The following is a 20,520-nucleotide window of genomic DNA, read 5'->3' as shown; positions in this document are numbered from 1 at the left end:
GTTTATGCAGTGAGAGATCAGACAGAATGAAATCAGAGTTGGTAAAAATCACAAAACAAGGCACGAACAAAGAAAAACAAGTTTTGTATTTGCAAAATATAGTGCAATAACAAAGTAATTGAATTAAACTACTCAAAATATTCTATATTAAAGCTTAAAATGTAAAAATAAAGATTAAAATCAATTCAGAAAGTAAAAAAATACCAACATCAAAAATGAATAATACCAACAGCACAGTAACACTTTGGCAGAATATATTATTTTACCATCAGAAAACAATGATAATATATTCCAAATAAATTAATTCATAGGCAATACTGTTATCTAAAATCTTATATACATTTTTACAAAGGTGTATCAAAAGTATTTGTATGAAAACATATTTACACTTCGCATTCCATAATCACATTACTCACAGGTTTAACTTTCACACCACAAATACATGCATTCTATTAAATGCACGTATTAACATCCACGCACACTCGCGCGCACACAGGATATTTAATGCTCCTCTCTTATGAGGGAGTCTTCATTTGAAATCCTAGAGCGATGCTCTTTAATATTTATGAGGTAACATCTGATCGTAGAATCTGTGAATGAACAGCTGGTCCTCCTGAACACCCTAATGAGAAAAAAAAAAACCTGTCCTTTTGTCTCACAATTTATTCAAAGGATAGGGCACCCAAGACACCCTCATAATATGAAGAGTAAGGGGAAAAAGCCTCAGCAAGTGAATCTCACAAAACCTTTCAAGAACATGTTCAGGTCATATTTCATCCCAAAATCAAAAGAAAGAAATGACAAAATATATTTTGCATGAAGAAACCAAAGGCTGCATTTAGGACCATTGAGATTTGTTGTATTGTAAAATGTAAAAACATGTGGCCCTTCTTTTTATGTTTGTACTACGTAACGGAAGATCTATATTTGTTCACTTGGTAGTTTTTTAAATGTATTAAAAATTACATTGCATTTTTATACATCATTTAGCAACCTGATCTCAGGAGGAAAACATACTTGTGGGAACTTTTCACAAAATACGAAATACATTCCGCCATGTACGTTTCATGACATATTCGATGTGAAAAGTCCACTGAGTGGCACTAAAAGAGTGTTTTTTCCACCGAAACAGATAAACAGATGGTATGTTTTATGTGTTGCTTTTGTAGGCATCAAGGCAGTTCTGACTTGAAATGTCCATTGAGTGGTGCTATAACTATAATGCTCAGTGACTTTTTAAAATAACGTACCATCTGCACTACACGTAAACCTCTACACTATAGTATGAACAAAAGTGAATATGATGTAAATATATTACGTAAAAAAGCAGAAGAGCCCAAAATATGAACGAAATGTGCAAAGTTTTGCGTGTTTTCTCACCCATAGAAAAACATGATAAATTCTTAACGTGGCTTAATGAATTACCGCGTTGCTTGCCTGTACATATATTTTTAATAAAATATAATATATGTTTTTTTTATTTCTCATTCTTCTTATATTAAGCCACAGTAAGCACGGTTTTCTATAAGGAATAAAACGCTTATCATGCAATTTTAGCTCATATTCTGGGCTCATCTGCAGTATGTACACAGAATATATTTTTAATAATTTCTATAGCATATTTGGTCTTTATTAAGCCACATTTTCTTTATGGGAGGAAAATGCTTATCGTGCAATTTAGGGCTGTTTTCTGTATAACTGTAACTATAATTCTGCCTTTTTATACCACCATCTTAGTCCATTAATTAAACGTTTTCTTTCTCTCTCTGGCCTATTCTGTTTGTCTGTGTGCTTTATTAATAAGGTTTGAACTGGTCCTCCAGTGTTTCACATCAAGTATTTTAGAATGTCCCAAAACCGTTTCTTTATACTTCAGTCCAAGTTCAAAATAAAACTCAATGAAACACTACTACACTGTGAACGCACAGAGCTGTAGGAACCACTGCTAGCTGTAAAGTAAACAGGAAATGTTTGTTCGAACTCAACTAATTTTTCGAGAGAGTGCAAAAAATTTGAAAGAACATTTTGCATCACCATGTCCCTTTACGGGCTCCGTACTTATTGCTATGTATTTTGCGTCTTGCGAAAAGTTCCCACATGTATGTTTTCATCATTGAGATCAGGTAGCCATTTATACATCATTACATAAAAAACAATTAACAAACAACAAAATATATTAAACATAATACTGAATATTGAATATATACATTTTTGATCAACTGATCAAAATTTTGATAAATGCAGCCTTGGTGAAGAAACTTCTTTCAAAATCATTTGAACAGTAGTGTGTGTGTGTGTGTATACAGTAAATATTTACCCATTTCTGTGTGCAAAATATGTCTTCCTTGTCATTTTGGGGTGAAATGTGACTTTTGGCATGTTTGGAGACCTGGACAACAATGCTAGTAACCCAGCATTTGCTGGCAATGCAGCTCAAACAATCTGTCTCTTACCAAAGCCACTCTTTATGCATCACATCTTAGATCGACCTACATAATGTCATTGCATGCAAAATGCATTTTATGTTTTCATCGTACACATGATTACCTATATTCCAATCATCATTGCTAACTGAAACCCATCACCTCTCACACTCTCTACACCATCTCCCTGAGACAAAACGAAACATTCCCACAGCACATGACAGAAGAATGCAGAGGTACCCCGCGTTAAAAACAACCGCACAAATAAATGTCCAGCATTTGGAATGTATGGCCTTTCAGAGCGTCTTTAAAGGTCGAGATGTCTATTACAGTGAGGCATGAGCACTAAATCTGCTGAGCAGGCCGTCTGCACATATGCCAGTCCCAAACACTTTTTTCCCAACGTTAACGTGATTCTAATGCGCTTAGACGTTAACATAGTGCTTATATAACCTTTTGCTCTGTGCCTGTAGCTATGCTAGACCCTTGGGGCGACTATCAGCTTATGTTCTCCTCGTTTCTCCGCTCAGGAGATAAACAACAGCATGAAAGTGAATGTACTGTAAGTGGGCGGCACGGCAAACCTGTTCAGCATGCAACGAGTCCAATAACAAACAGACGTGTGAAACTGTGACATTTCATAAATTACCACTGGTTTACGCCTAGTGTGTGCGAACCGCAAGAGACCCCGCTGTGTAACGCACTTGCGCTGACCCTCGTAACATCTATTCTGACTCGGTGTGATTACACTAGGGGTTGCTCCACTAACCAGGGTACTCTGCCAATTTCAGTGCCTTGCCAAGTTGTAGCTGCAGTGCGGTGGAGCCCCACAGAGACGCGGATGCAGCCTCACCAGACAGTCGTGTAAATTCAAGGACAATGGCTTTTAATTTGCATGCAAGTGATGAATATAGAATGTCTTTCTGTGGAGTAAACACACCGATAAAACGTGGATAACATTGATGAAATGGACCGAAAATATCACGTTTGTGAATGTTTTGTATTGTTATGTTTCTTTGTTGGGGGGTTCTAAAATGAAAACCTAAAATGTCTTTGCTCAGAGTGATTAATGAACATCCTAGAAATAATTATTGTCAACATGAAACAACATTTGCAGCCCATTTTACTTTTATAATGGCGTATTTCTTGATTCAATTTGAATATTTAATGAGGGGAAAAAGGCGGGGCTATATTTTATAGAGACAGAGCACATTTAGGCCACGCCCACACCAGCGGGAAAACAACCAACGTTCTCCATTGACTTTGTCTTGCGGGAAGCTGACTCCTTGTCATTTCTGACTTGTAACAAAAAACAGAACAATGTCTAAAAGCTGCTATGAGACAAGGTGTACAGTAAACAAGCTAAAAAAACACATAACTATGTTTTTATACGCTGTCGACCTAAAAAACTAGTGTTTAAGGACACAAATAGTTGTAAATGTCAGGGTATTTCACGTTGGGCCATTCAGTTGGATCATTTCTCCAACAAAAGGAAGGTAAGGAAAAGGAGCACTGACATAGACCAATAAAATTTAGTTTCTCAATACATCTCCTCCTTTCAGGGTGGTGAAATAATTCTTTGACATGGTTAAAAATAATGAATGTTTATTGTCGCCGTTAAATTTCCCTCCAGTGGCCGTAGTTATCTGAGTAATATGACCGTTGCGCTTTACTTTTGTGTCCTTAAACGCTCGTTTTTTAGGTCGACCGCGTATAAAAACTTAGTTTTGTGTTTTTTAGCTTGTTTACTGTACACCTTGTCACATAGCAGCTTTTAGACATTGTTCTGATTTTTGTTATAAGTCAGAAATGACAAGGAGGCAGCTTCCCGCAATACAAAGTCAGTGGAGAGTGCTGGATTGTTTTCCCCCCTGGTGGGCATGGTTTTTAGATTATGACGTGTGCCCCTCTGTCTCTATGCATTGGGAATTGAATGGATCATGAAGAGCACTCTTCATATTAAATTATAAGTTAGTAAAAAAAAAACTAAAAATTTTTCAGAATCAGACCAAGTCCGTTTTGATGTGTCTAATGAGGAACTGGTAAAAGATTACTAAAATAAAACAGTTATATTGTATAATATGTAATACAGGTAAACAGCTTCAGAAATATGGCTTGTTTAAACATTTCTTGAACTGTTTATACATTTTATCATTGTTAAACAATTCTAAAACTAGAAGTCATGACACCAAGGGCCAGATTTACTAAACAAGGCAAATTAGCGTTAGAGCGCAATTCCATAAAAGCGCCAAAGGGAGGGGAAAATTCTGCACGTGATTTACTAACAATGTGCACATTACAGAACAGAAGCAGCCAGAACATTTTCATAACGATCAGCAAAAATTAACGCCTGCTTTAAGACATGCTTTTTTTGGGTGTTAAAGAATGGTGCAAATACCAGTCATTTAACCAGCACAAATGTTAGTAAATTGCATTGCGTGATTCATTTTAATATGAATGGATATGGCCCCAAGCAGTTAGTTTTGTTTGCTTTCAAGCCATCAAAGATCTACATTCAGAAGTTTTAAGGTCCTTGCACTTTTCCGTTTTCGTCAAAATTCGTCACGCACAGAATGTCACGTTGGCTCTGAATTGTCAAACACCTTGCAAAATGCTTGCTACAGATGCAAAAAATGCATCTAACCCGATCCGATTTTTTTTTATGATGGATAAAAGTTTCAGAGGCAGTGTGTAAACATGATTGACACAATGTGAGGTCGTATTTATTTTTTAACATGCGAAAATTTTGGTGTGCGAGGACCTTTACTTTTGTAATTGCGTCTAATTTTTTTGTTAAGCCTATTGAAAATATAATATATTTAAATTGTAATTAATTGGTTAATTTTGGAAACACTCCTGATGACTAAAACAAACAAAGCTATGTTACTAAGTTCAGTAAGAATCAGAAATTATTTCTCTCTGCAGCTTTAGCTAAAGTGTTGGACATTTCTAGTCCAACTGACTAGCTTCAATATTTATGTAGCAAATTTATTGCCAGTTACAGTACTAGATTTGTCTAGGATTATAAGATAAATATAAATAATACAGGTCTGAAAAGGCTAGCCCTGGTGGTTCCAACCAGCAATAAAATGATGCTTGAAATGGACCAAATGAATATGAGTTTGATATGTCTAAACCTTTTGTTTAGTAATCTATCCAGCATTTGCACTCCAGTGTACTTCAAAACCTGGGCATGCTAAGAATGATCCAGCTCGCTAAATGCCATTCAGTTCCTGCATAGCTTGGCAGCCACGTGTCAGTCCTGTTCCCTGCGGTCACAGTATTTCTAGAGACGCCTCCCTTTCACTTTGTACTTGAGATGGTGGGCTGCTCTGTGTACCAGTGTGTTGCAGGGTCTGGTAAACCGGTCCCCAGAGGCAGAGCGATGAATGGCGGACAAGTCCCAGTGCCGACTGGCGTCATGCCGACCACGGGCCCGGGGTAAGGGTGGTGATGGCCAGCGAGTCCATCAGTCCGACCGATGTGAATCTCATCCTCCTCCGTCTCTCCTGTGGTTTTGCGGTAGACAGGGTTGTCGAAGTTCATGCTTTTGGTGCTGTTCCTCCTCCAGTTGCGGTAAACGAGGTAAACGCCGGCACACACCACTCCGAAGACCACTGTGGCAACAATAGGAACTGCATGTGTTTAACATACAGCCGTTAGGGGACACGTTAACACACGCTTGACTGGCGGTGGAATGACTGACAAGATAGCCAGTGTGACAAACAAACACAGATAGATAGATAGATAGATAGATAGATAGATAGATAGATAGATAGTAGACAGATGGATAGATAGTTAGGTAGAGACAGACAGACTGACATACATACATACATACATACAGATAGATAGACAGACAGACAGACAGACAGACAGACAGACATAGTAGATAGATGGATAGAGACTGACAGACAGACAGACAGACATAGTAGATAGATGGATAGATAGAGACAGACAGACAGACAGACAGACAGACAGACAAACATAGTAGATAGATGGATAGATATAGACAGACAGACAGACAGACAGACAGACAGACAGACAGACAGACAGACAGACAGACAGACAAACAAACATAGTAGATAGATGGATAGATAGAGACAGACAGACAGACAGACAGACAGACAGACAGACAGACAGACAGACAGACAGACAGACAAACATAGTAGATAGATGGATAGATAGAGACAGACAGACAGACAGACAGACAGACAGACAGACAGACAGACAGACAAACAAACATAGTAGATAGATGGATAGATAGAGACAGACAGACAGACAGACAGACAGACAGACAGACAGACAGACAGACAGACAGACAGACAGACAGACAGACAGACAGACAGACAGACAAACATAGTAGACAGATGGATAGATAGAGACAGACAGACAGACAGACAGACAGACAGACAGACAGACAGACAGACAGACAGACAGACAGACATAGTAGATAGATGGATAGAGACAGACAGACAGACAGACAGACAGACAGACAGACATAGTAGATAGATGGATAGATAGAGACAGACAGACAGACAGACAGACAGACAGACAGACAGACAGACAGACAGACAGACAGACAGACAGACAGACATAGTAGATAGATGGATAGATATAGACAGACAGACAGACAGACAGACAGACAGACAGACAGACAGACAGACAGACAGACAGACAGACAGACAAACAAACATAGTAGATAGATGGATAGATAGATAGATAGATAGAGACAGACAGACAGACAGACAGACAGACAGACAGACAGACAGACAGACAGACAGACAGACAGACAAACATAGTAGATAGATGGATAGATAGAGACAGACAGACAGACAGACAGACAGACAGACAGACAGACAGACAGACAGACAGACAGACAGACAGACAGACAGACAGACAGACATAGTAGATAGATGGATAGATAGAGACAGACAGACAGACAGACAGACAGACAGACAGACAGACAGACAGACAAACATAGTAGATAGATGGATAGATATAGACAGACAGACAGACAGACAGACAGACAGACAGACAGACAGACAGACAGACAGACAGACAAACAAACATAGTAGATAGATGGATAGATAGATAGAGACAGACAGACAGACAGACAGACAGACAAACATAGTAGATAGATGGATAGATAGAGACAGACAGACAGACAGACAGACAGACAGACAGACAGACAGACAGACAGACAGACAAACATAGTAGATAGATGGACAGACAGACAGACAGACAGACAGACAGACAGACAGACAGACAGACAGACAGACAGACAGACATAGTAGATAGATGGATAGATAGAGACAGACAGACAGACAGACAGACAGACATAGTAGATAGATAGATAGATAGATAGATAGATATATAGATAGATAGATAGATAGATAGATAGACAGACAGATAGATAGATAGACAGATAGATAGGTAGATAGATAGATAGATAGATAGATAGATAGATAGATAGATAGATAGATAGATAGATAGATAGATAGATAGATAGATAGATAGATAGATAATGGAATGGGGAGGCAAACAAGTGTAGAGGAAACAGTCAAACAAAAACAACAATTCTGTCATTAGCCCCTTTCACACATACAGTCTTTACTGGTAAATTAATTAAAAGATGTGTGAACAGCACATTTTCAAAAATACCAGTAAATTGTCTTTTTTTTAAATGAGTTTTTCTATGTAAATATGCACTAGATGGACATCTTTGACCATTGTGGCTCGTTTCTGACCTTTTTTAATGTGTCGTGCTGGAGACCCAGCCATCTTTTACATTCATCAGCGCTGCAGCCAGATACTATTATATGCATCTCATGTTTATAAGGGCAAAAAATCATTCTGTTTGATCATCCCCTTACGCCTGTCACTCAGACTACAAAAAACATTGTCAAATTGGTCAGATAGTGAAACTAAAGTGCTTCTACTCATGCGGGCGAATGAAGATAATGCCGCAGCTTTTAAAGATCACAGAATTTACCAGCATTTTGAATGTTCTCTTACCGGTAAAAGGCCAGAACACAATTGCCTGTGTGAACAGCATATTTGTTTATTTACTAGTAAAGTCATAGTGGTACTAATTTTACAGCAATTTACCAGGATTGCTGTGTGAAGGGGCTGTTTACTCATCTTTAGGTTGTTTTAAACTCTCACAAAATTAGAAGTTCAGTGTAATCTTCATGCTACCCTATTCCTCACACAATACTACTACATGGCTTCAGCAGATTTAAAGTATAGGGCATGAGTCTAATGAGACAGATCACTTTTATAGTTCTTTTTGTTATTTTTAGGCTCTTAGAGACTTCAGGTGTTGAAAAGAGCAGCATGAACACTACCTGACATCTTGATTTATGTTCACAGAAGTCAGTCAGTCATACCGATACGAAACAACATGAGGGTGAGTAAATTACAGAATTGTTATTGGCGAACTGTTCCTTTAAATTGTTTAGAAAAAGAGAACATGAAAACAGCAGCAAAAACTGAAAACTGAAACAGAGCAAAGAGGGTTGATAGGGAATGAAGAATAAGGACAAAAAATCCATACAAACTAAAACATTTCATGTCAATCAGAAAAAATTCTTGTATGGAATTTTCTCTCAGAACTCTTTGTATGCTGATATAAACCTAACCTAATAAAAATCAAATAAATCCCAACATCTGTTCCTTCTGCATTGCAGCAGGGTTGATGTTAGTCAGTTTTGTTATAATATTACCAAGGGAATTGCTTTTTTGGCTCACCAACACAATAGTACTCAAAGTAGAATGAAACTAAATTCATGCAGACAGCACACACACAAACTGCATCTCCATACAGCTGAGTCTGTTGCCCCGGGCTCTCTCACCTTGTATAGTTAGAGCATCGGTGAGCAACACTGGTGTCAAAATGTTCTCAAAATAGCACAGAGCAGGACCCTAGTGGCCCCAGAGAGACAGAAGATGTACATACCTATGGGAATTACAACTCCAAGAACTGCCACTGTCAGATTACGGCCAAGGAGAAACAACTCATTGCCAGCTGGAGGAAAATTAAAGAGAGGAGCATCACTTACCCTTAAGAAACACATTTGTCATTTGTTTAACATTTCTAGTCAAACAAGCTGATGTACAGTTGAAGTCAAAAATGTACATACACCTTGCAGAATGTGCAAAATTGTAATTATTTTACCAAAATCATTGATTTTTTAGTACTGACCTGAATAAGATAGTTTGCATAAAAGATGTTTACATAGAGTCCACAGGAGAAAATAACAGTTACATTTATAAAATAGACCCTGTTCATTTTTGTGTATTTGAACCCTTTCCAACAATGACTGTATGATTATGAGATTCATCTTTTCACACTGAGGACAACTGAGGGACTCATATCCAACTATTACAGTAGGTTCAAACGCTCACTGATGCTTCAGAACGAAACATTATGCATTAAGAGCCAGGGGGAAAACTTTTGAACCGAATGAAGATGTGTAAATTTTTCTTATTTTGCCTAAATATCTTTTTTTTTTTCATTTAGTACAGCCCTTCTGAAAACTACAGAAGATACTTGCATGTTCCCCAGAAGAAAAAAAAAGTAAAATTTACCCTGATCTTAAAATTCAAAAATTTTCACCCACGGCTTTGCATCATGTTTTGTTCTGAAGCATTAGTGAGAGTTTGAACCTTCTGTAATAGTTGCATATGAGTCCCTCAGTTGTCCTCAATGTAAAAAGATGGATCTCAAAATCATACAGTCATTGTTGGAAAGGGTTCAAATACACAAAAATGCTATAAAAAAAATAAAAAAAACTCTAAAAAGACCTGAAGGATTTTTCTGAGGAACAGCGGACAGTTTAACTGTTCAGGACAAACAAAGGACTACAACTTTCAGGTAACACAGTATTAAGAATTTAGTGAATGTAAACTTTTAAACAAAGTCATTTTTATAAATTCAACTATTATTTTCTCTTGTGGACTATATGTAAACATGTGAAATATCTTATTCAGATCAGTACTAAACAAAACATTTTGCATAATCCCTCTTATTTTGGTAAAATAATTAACATTTTGCAGATTCTGCAAGGTGTGTAAACTTTTGACTTCAACTAATGCCGAGTTCAGACTGCATGATTTTAGCCCCGATTTTGACTCGCCGACAGGTTTTGAGAAATCGCAGACAAATGCCCGAAATCACAGGCAAAATCGGTGCTCGTTCACGCGAGTGACAATCACACAGTGTGAACTATCAAAGACGTGATCTGAGAGAATCGCTGACGTGTCGCCGACACCTGTGAGATATTTGGCATGCTAAGTATCTGGACCTGTCAGCGATTCAAAATCATGCCGTGTGAAAGGTGATCTGACTGAAAATCACATCGGCGATTACCTACAGCCAATGAGACAGCAACATGCAGGCCAGCCGGAAGTTGGGGGAGAAGTTACGAAGGTAGACCACAATATCAACAAGAAAAGCTTCGGCTTCTTTTCTTTCCGCTGCAAATGAGTGCACATGCAATTTGTATGACAAGCTTCTTGCGGGCTACCATTTTTTTTTATAATAATACCAGTCTCACGTGAGAACTTGCACGCCTGACCTTGCGTTGTTTCCATGTCACTTCTCGCGTGTGTTTGGTTGTGAGACGTAGTTTGCAGACCGGGACAAAGTTGTCGGCGATTCTTCCTATTGTAAAGTCATGCAGTGTGAAACCCCCTGTCGCCGATCCATCGTGCAGTGTGAACACAACAGCGACGGAATGCTACCCCAGATAGTCATGCAGTGTGAAAACATCTGTGACGCGATTGATTTGAAAATCGTGCAGTCTGAACTCGGCATAAGCCAACCAAAACAAAGTGACCAACTGCAGCATTGTTACTATTTCTAGCATAGTTTTTATTACTCTTTATAATATTACAGTTGAATCACTGATGTCACATGGACTGTTTTAACGATGTCCTTACTACCTTTCTGGGCATTGAACGTGCTAGTTGCATTGCTGTCCATGCAGGGTCAGAAAGCTCTTGGATTTCATCCAAAATATCTTAATGTGTGTTCCGAAGATGAACGAAGGTCTTACGGGTTTGGAACTACATTAGTAATTAACGACTGGTTGAATATAAGTAATTTGGAAGCATATTTCCAAAAAATAAAAACAATATCCCAAGCTTGAAAACATATTTCTCCATAAAATGATGAGAAAGGTTGAAATTGCAACAGAAACCAAATCATGTTAATGGCATTTTCTCACAGTGCAAGCTGTTAGCTGGCATTTCTGATTAGCAGTTTTGCACTCTTAAGGTGCGTTCACACCGGACGCGAATGAGAAACGCGCGAATGAGGCGGCGCGAAACGCGCGAATAGCGCGAATGGCGCGGCGCACATTGAGCGTTCAAGCGATTGCCGCGCCATTCGCGCGAATCGCGCGAAACGCGCGAGTTCAAAAATCTGAACTTCGGCGGAATTCCGCGCCGCGGTAACCAATCAGGAGCTTGCTCTAGTAGTGACGGAGGCAGAAATCCGAAACAACAATGGCGGACAAAATCACCGTTGCTGTCTGTGGTTCCTCGGAGCTGTACGATACATCTTTGGACTTTTGTAGAAACAGGAATAAAAGGGATCTTGCTAAGAATAAAGTGAGTGAAGAGGTCGGACAATCTGGTTAGTTTTAAAAAACGCTCTTTACTCAATTTAACCTACATATACATACATATTGAGACTACAAGCAAGCTAAAGCTGGCAAATTGAGCTCATTCACCTATTTTACAACTACTTTCCCGCTGACGAGTGGCAGAAGCCCCTCCCTTCACGCGAATTCGCGTCTGTTGTGAAGAAAATGTCACGCGCGAATGACGCGAATCTTACCGCGCGAATGGCGCGAGTAAACTCAAATGTTCAAGCGTTCAACTACGCGCGAATAGCGCGTTTTTTCCGCGCAAGTCGCGTCCGGTGTGAACGCACCATAAGCATTTCACACCAACCCACATAATAATATGAACTTCCACTTAATGAGCATATTTTGCCAAAAATCATGCATGGAAATCAGTCCTCTGAAACACTCTGTAAACTTGTCAAACCTACCAACAGTGAGTGGCTTAGCAAAAGCTTAATTAGGGTTCTTCCTGTGCATGAAAGCAGACACAGACCCACACTTACAGTGATGAGACAGGTTGCTCAGGCTGTCTGGTGTGGTGCTGGACGCTTGTGTAGGACTGTGCTCTGCTGTAGTGTTAGAGGAGACAGCTGGTTCCTCTGGGCTGGAGGTGAGGAGTGATGAGAGAGTGGTTTCAGCCATACTGTCGGACTGAGATGTCACTGCTGCAGGGGACTCTGGTGCCCGGCCAGCCCCTGTCTCCATGGTGATGTTGATGGGGACAGTAGGTGTGATGGCAGTCTCATTTTGCACTGGCGGTACAATGACGGGTAAGAGGTTAGTCATAGGGAGATAAAAATAAGTTACTGGTAGCCACTGACTTCCACTGTATAAAAAAGAGTTAATGGCTACCAGCAACAGTGTCTTTACCAACATTCTTCAAACATTTTCTTTCAAAATGTTCAAAAACGATTTGGTTAGGCGTTAGGGACAATGCAATGCAAATGCGTACCGGGTTCACATTGGCGTGTGTCAGGGCTGAGTTCCTCACCGTCAGGGCAAGCGCAGGTGTATTTGGGTGAGTGTTCACTGATCTGAGGAGCTCGCAGACACAGGAAGTCACAGCCTCCGTTAGTCACGCCGCTCAGGTTACAGCTGTCAGGAGCTACAAACACACACAATGATTAATCGTCCATCAGTGGAGATGATTTCTCATTCTGTGAGCCACACGGTTCAAACACACTTCATCTTCAGTCTGTGCAGATTTAAACTATGATTAATATTTAACAGTGAGCTGTTGACACTTATTGTCTTCGGTACCAGACTGTTAAGTCGAAATGACTTAGATGCTGATTAAAACAGAAATGGCAGGCGTGATGGTTTATAAAAGGAGCAAATCCGAAAGCGGGTTTCATAAAGTGGATTACAAACTTTATGTTGTATGCCGTTAGTCAAAATGTCATTAAGACAAAACAAATAAATAGAAATAACTGAGCTGAAGTCCACACACCCGCAGGCTGGCTCAGCTCATGGAAAACCACTATATCATGAGGGTCATTGAGGTGCTCGGCGAGACTGGTCACATCCTGTCCTGTGAGTCTGTTTGCACTGTAGACGGCCTCCTTCTCACGGTCCGTCCAGTACACGCGATCCTAAGAGACACACAACAGTCAACACTAGACTTTCACATGTCATTAAGAGAAGAAAACTGCTGGATGGTTGCTAGAGGGTACTGGGTGGTTTTAGAACATTGCTAGGTTGTTGCTAGGGTCTCCTGGCTAGTTTATAAGGCATTGCTGATGGTGTTCTGGGTCATATAAGGATATTTCTAGGTGGCACTGTAGCTAGGGTGTTCTAGAAGGTTGCTAGGGTGTCCTAGGGATTTCTATGGAGTTGCTAGGGTGTTCTGGGAGGTTTTAGGACATTTCTAGTTGGTACAGTAGCTAGGATGTTCTAGGTGGTAGCTAGGGTGTCTTAGGGTGTTTCTATGGTGTTGCTAAGGTGTTCTAGGTGGTTACTAGGGTGTCTTAGGTGGTTTCTATGGTGTTGCTAGGGGTGGTTTTAGGGCATTTCTAGGTGGTACTGTAACTAGCAACCACCTGAAACACCCTAGCTACGGTACTACCTAATACCACCCAAAACATCCTAGCAACACCATAGAAACCACCTAAGACAACCACATAAAGCACCCTAGCTACTGTACAGAAGTGCCCTAAAACCACTCACAACACCCTAGCAACACTATAGAATCCACCTAAGACACCCTAGCAACCACCTAGAATACCCTAGCAACACCATAGAATCTACCTAAGACACCCTAGCAACCACCTAGAACACCCTAACAACACCATAGAAACCATCTAACCACCAAACTAGTGTGTTCACGGTGGTTGCTAGGTTGTCTTAGTTGGTTTCTATGGTGTAGCTATGACTTTCTGGTTGGTTTAAGGGCATTTCAAGGTGGTATTGTATCTAGGGTGTTCTAGGTGGATGCTAGGGTCTTTCAGGTCGTTTCTATGGTGTGGCTAGGGTGTTGGTGGTTTTAGGGGACGTCTCTAGGTGGTACTGTAGCTAAGTTGTTCTAGGTGTTTGCTAGGGTGTTTTAGGTGGTTTCTATGGTGTTGCTAGGGTGTTCTAAGCAGTTTCTAGGGTCTATTAGTTGGTTTCTATGGTGTTGCTAAAGTGTTCTGGGTGGTTTTAGGGCATTTCAAGGTAAAACTGTTGTTAAGGTGTACTAAGTGGTTGCTAGGGTGTCTTAGGTGGTTTATATGGTGTTTCTAAAGTGTTTTGGACTGTTTTGGGGCATTTCTGGGTGATTTCTATGGTGTTGCTAGGGTGTTCTGGTTGGTTTAAGTGCATTTCTAGGTAGTGGTGTAACTAGGGTATTCTAAGAGGTTGATAAGGTGTTGCTATTGTGTACTGGGTGCAGATTTTTATGTCACATATCAATCACGTTAGGTGAGTGAGCAAGTGGCTCAGTGAAGTGTGCAGTGGTCCATGTGGTTGCTAGGCATTGCTAGGTTGTTGCAAACACTTTCTAGGTGGTTTATACATTTTTGCTAAGGTGTTCTAGGTGGTTTTAAAACATTGCTAGGTGGCTGGCAGGGAAAATCTGATTGCCTAAAAAGTTCTACTCTCTTCAAAACACATGACTCATACTACAGCACAATGGTGGGGGACACATTTAGCATGCATCATTCAATATTTCAGGTAATGGGTTTGTTAAAAGGTAGTGATGTAAATACACATACAAAAGGCAAGGCATCTCTTCATCAATCTGCTTGCATCACAGATATTGAAGATTGCTTGAAACAATGGAAATCAATTCAATAAAGAGCATCCTGGGTAAGACAATACCTGCCTTGTCTCTCACAAGCAATAAATCTGCCAAGAAAAAGCTCCACATTAAAAAGTCCCACATTGTTTTCTGTAGAAGCTCCGTTACTGGGGTGAATCGACAGAAGGATTCTCTGCCCAGCACGACCTTTAATTCTGCGGCTGGTGTGTAGGTGTGTAAGACTACAGCCCTTCAGCATTCAGCCCTGCTCTGCTGTGAGAGGAAGTCAATCTTAGATTAGTGTGCTCACCACTACTTGAGCCATGCTTGTGTGAAAATACTATAATCTTCTTTCTTCCTATCATAACTCTGCCCAGGACCCATCCCTACGTTACCATGGAGACCGCTGAGCTTAAGCAGCAAAACAATAAAGGGAATTGTCCCACATAAAATACAATACATCACTGAAGTAGGATGTTGAACATGAATAATTCTGAGCATGTTTCAATTTTACATTTAAAGTGGCTTCTGAGACAGCTTCAATCAATTTCCACCGTCTTCCACAGCCCATAATAGCCACTCACCTAACCATGGCATTTCTATAGATGCTTTAGTGATAGGTTATCTATCTCCCAGGACAGTTATATTGCTGATATTTGTCTATTTTGAGATTTAACCATGTCTGCTTAGTGGGTTAACAGTAGTGGTAGTTTGCATCAGTTCCAATTCTACTGACATCCTTCTTAATTGCATGCAATATATGTATTGTAACTGGACAGGAGTGTAATTATAGTAGTAAATCAGGTGATATTTGGATATTTTAAGTGACTAAATATACTACCATTTAAAAGTTTAAAACAAATCGAAACCTTTGTTCAGAAAGGATGCATTTAATTTACCAAAAGTGACAGTAAAGACATGTCTCAAATAAATGCTGTTCTTCTGACCTTTCTATTCAACAAAGAATCCTGGAAAAATATGTATCACAGTTTAGACAAAAATATTAATCAGCACAATTGTTTTCAACATTGATAATAATAAGAAATGTTTCTTAAACAGCAAATCAGCATATTAGATTGATTTCTAAGGCTCATGTGACACGACTGGAATAATGATGCTGAAAATTCAGCTTTGCATCACAGGAATATTGTAATAATATTTTAAAACATTACTGTTTTACTGTATTTTATAAGAGACTTTTGAACTTTTGAACTCCAAACTTTTGAATGGTAGTGTAAATCAGTACAATCCAATAAAAAGCTCAACCACCAGTAAATATTGTATAAAGCTTTTCATTTGATTTATAAAATTGCGATAAATAAATATCAGCATTTTTTAGCTATCTTAATATTACCATTGGCTATAGAAAATCTATATTTTTACAATTCTGTACACTTGTACAGAGATTTGTAATGTTTTTAAAGTCTTTTCTGCTCAACAAGCCAGCATTTATTTGAAAGTACAGCTAAATTTATTAAAATTATATTTAAAATAACTGTTTTAAAATGTAATTCATTTCTGTGATCAAAGCAAAATGTTCAGCCTCATTACTTCAGTCTTCAGTGTCACGTGATCCTTCAGAAATCATTCTAATATGCTGATTTGCTATTATTATTGTTTTTATTATTATTACTATCACCAATATTTAAAACTGTTGAGTATTTTTCATTAGTATTCTTTGATGAATAAAAAGATCCAAAAATCAGTATTTATCTGAAATAAAAAGTATTTGTAACATTATACACTTTAACACACCTAGAAATCCCTTTTTTTATTTAGCAAGGATACTTTAAATTGATCAAAAGTGATGATAAAGAAACCTGAAAAAAAATTCTGCCTAAAGTAATAATAAAAAAATGAATTTTGAGCAGAAAATCAGAATATTAAAATGATTTCTGACAGGAGTAATGATGCAAAAAATTCAGCTTTGAAATCACAGGAATAATTTTTTTTTAAAAATATATTCAAATAGAAAACAGTTATTTTAAATAGTAAAAAAATTCCAAAATTTTCCAGTTTTACTGCTGTACTTTGGATCAAATAAATGCAGGCTTGATGAGCAGAAGAGACTTCTTTAAAAAACATTAAAAATCTTACTGTTCAAAAACTGTTTTGACTGATAGTGTAGTTGTTTTATGGTTAAAAATTTGGTTCAGAGCATTACTAAAATGTTATGCTCAATTTTGCAAAAAAAAAAAAAAAAAAGTAATGTGAAGTAAAAAAATAGATGCAAGGGAGGAGTTGGACTACATCACTGGCCAGAGTCCTGGAACTGCTGCCATTTTAATAAATCACAAAGAGAAAAGACGAAAGGCTTTAGTGCTAAGTCGACTCTAAGATGTTGACCACACACACACACACACACACACACACACACACACACACACACACACACACACACACACACACACACACACACACACACACACACACACACACACACACACACACACACACACACACACACTCATTTACATACTCTCCAGTCGGCCCTGCCTGTGTGTGAGCGATATGACCAGGGCTTCTCAGCAGTGTGAGTGGGAGTTATTATTAAGTGCTGGAGTGGACAGCCTTGGGCAGCAGTTAAATTCACTGTAATGGACTGATAAATACACATAAACAGACTAGCTGGTGTTAAGAAATAAAAGAAATTGAAGAATAGAAGAAATGGAAGAAACTGAGACACACAGGTACACAGGTATTTAGGAGGCTCACTTACCTCGAACACAGCCAGGGCATACGGATGGCCAAGTCTCTCGCTGGAGGACAGGATGACTCTGCGATGGGCCCCGTTTAAATCCACACTGCAGATCAGGTGCAGTTTTGAATCCACCCAGTACAAGCGCTTACCAACCACATCTGCATTCAGAGATACAACGGTACTGTTCACTCTTACTGATTTATAAAGCTCAGTTTTAGACTTTCACAAGACTATCTTAATAATACTCCTCTTCCTCTTTCTATAGCATAAATAACCGAAGCGAACGATCATAATAACGCCTACCGAGTGTGATTCCATTGGGCCACTCAATGTCCTCAGATACCAACACCTGTCGATCTACTCCGTTCATGCCAGCCTTTTCAATCCTGGCCCTGATGCCCCAGTCAGACCAATACATGAACCTGTGAAAGCAAAGCATTTACCAGAAGAAAGTGTTTTTTAATTTGTTTTCCCTCAAAAAGTACATTAAAAATGCAATTCATACATACAGGACCTGAATGCACCTCATCTATGATTTCTGAACTAAAATAAATTTAGATTTTTTTTTACGGAGTTAAAAATTACATTCTAGTAAGTTAATAATATTTGATATCAAAAATTAAGAGAAAAGCCTCATTAAAACAATATAATTCTTAAAAAGATAACCTAATTACAGGGTTTGTAAAAGGTGCTTAAAGTGCTTGAATGACTTGAATTTTACTCTTTTTTTTTTTTTAAATGTAAGGCCTGGAAACCCCTTGAAAATAGCAATATTCCTGAAAAGGTACTTGAAAAATGCTTGAATTATTGAAAGACAATGTATCTATGAAATAAGTGTTTAATTTTGTAAATAAGCACATATCTTTTCATGCAAAATTCACACAATTCAAAATACATCATAATTTTTTGCTTGATTCAGTTAATGTCAGAAAACAATAAAGCTAAGCCAGTAGTAGTACTGACAGTGTCGTTGTATACGTGGCTGAAGATGCGAAAAGAGGAACAGATGAACCAAATCAATTAAGTCATTTATTCGCTGATTCAAAAACCAAAACAAATTAAAAGAGCCATTTATTTTTTTATTTTAACATTGCTTGTAATTATTAAAAAAAAAACCCATGTAGTTATGGGTGAAACAGAGCTTTTCGGAACTCTGAATTAGTTAAACCACTGCGTCGCAAAATGATTTGCTATTTCAAAGTGCTCCAATCGGGTCACGTATCGCAAATCATTTGTTTCAGATCAGGACTTCAAACTGCGTATTGGGACTCATTTGATTTAGATCGGAACAGATTTGTGAATCATATAGTGAATTGAATGATTCAAATTAAATGATTCACAATACACGATATGAAGTTCCGATCTAAATCATATTCAGATTGGGACTTCAGACCGTGGATCACAAATCATTTGATTCAGATTGGAACTTCGGAGCACGGATTGTGAATCATTTAATTCAGATCGGGACTTAGGAGCAGGTTTGTGAATCTTTTGTTTTAGATTGAAAGTTCGGAGCACGGATTGTGAATCAATTAATTCAGATTGGGGACTTCAGAGTGGGTTCGTGAATATTTTGCTTTAGATTGGAACTGGATTGCAAATCATTTGATTCAGATTGGGACTTCGGAGCAGGTTTGTGAATCTTTTGTTTTAGATTGGAAGTTATGAGCACGGATTGTGAATCAATTCATTCAGATCGGGACTTCAGAGTGGGTTCGTGAATCTTTTGCTTTAGATTGGAACTGAATTGCAAATCATTTGATTCAGATCGGGACTTCGGTGCGGGTTCATGAATCTTTTTTTTCTGATTTTGAATCATTTGATTTAGATCAGGACTTCAGTGCAGGTTCGCGAATCATTTGATTTAGAACGGAACTTCAGAGCGCGGATTGCAAATCATTTGATTCAGATCATGACTTTGGTTCGGGTTCATGAATCTTTTTTCTGCTTTTGAATAATTTGATTTAGATCGGGACTTCGGTGTGGGTTTGTGAATCATTTGATTTAGAACGGAATTTCAGACCACAGATTGCGAATCATTTGATTCAAATCAGGAATTCGGTGCAGGTTCATGAATCTTTTTTTCTGAGTTTGAATAATTTGATTTAGATCGGGACTTCGGTGCAGGTTCACGAATCATTTGATTTAGAACGGAACTTCAGAGCGCGGATTGCAAATCATTTGATTCAGATCATGACTTTGATTCAGGTTCATGAATTTTTTTTCTGCTTTTGAATAATTTGATTTAGATCGGGACTTCGGTGTGGGTTTGTGAATCATTTGATTTAGAACGGAACTTTAGAGCACGGATTGCGAATCATTTGATTCAGATCATTTATTTTTTGGCATTTTTGCCTTTATTACGATAGGACAGATCAGACATGACAGGAAGCAAAGTGGGAGAGAGATGGGGAGTGGGATCAGGAAAGGTTCTCGAGTCAGGATTCGAACACTGGACACCCGGAGCGCAACGGCGCTATAGGTCGACACGCTGCCCACAAGGCTATCGGCGCCGACTTTTTTTGCTATTTTTATTAGTATATTTTT

At 38.6% G+C, this 20,520-nt stretch overlaps 1 protein-coding gene across 1 annotated transcript in view; it reads right to left on the bottom strand.

Annotated features, from left to right (window-relative positions):
* Positions 1-5,726: 5,726 nt before the first annotated feature.
* Positions 5,727-20,520, bottom strand: part of LOC141344591 (low-density lipoprotein receptor-like) — a 170,382-nt gene continuing 155,588 nt past the window's right edge. Inside the window, exons 15-21 of the mRNA XM_073849466.1 lie at positions 18,277-18,395; positions 17,992-18,131; positions 13,506-13,647; positions 13,008-13,160; positions 12,559-12,807; positions 9,382-9,450; positions 5,727-6,058 (exon numbers count right to left, since the gene is read on the bottom strand). Of these exons, the coding sequence (XP_073705567.1) occupies positions 5,727-6,058; positions 9,382-9,450; positions 12,559-12,807; positions 13,008-13,160; positions 13,506-13,647; positions 17,992-18,131; positions 18,277-18,395 (1,204 nt within the window). The remainder of the gene's footprint in view (positions 6,059-9,381; positions 9,451-12,558; positions 12,808-13,007; positions 13,161-13,505; positions 13,648-17,991; positions 18,132-18,276; positions 18,396-20,520) is intronic.

This window comes from Garra rufa, chromosome 10, assembly GCF_049309525.1.
Source record: "Garra rufa chromosome 10, GarRuf1.0, whole genome shotgun sequence".
Classification (NCBI taxonomy): domain Eukaryota; kingdom Metazoa; phylum Chordata; class Actinopteri; order Cypriniformes; family Cyprinidae; genus Garra; species Garra rufa.
The sequence above is the reverse complement of the archived record's forward strand: the minus strand, read 5'-3'. Positions and strand labels throughout refer to the sequence as shown.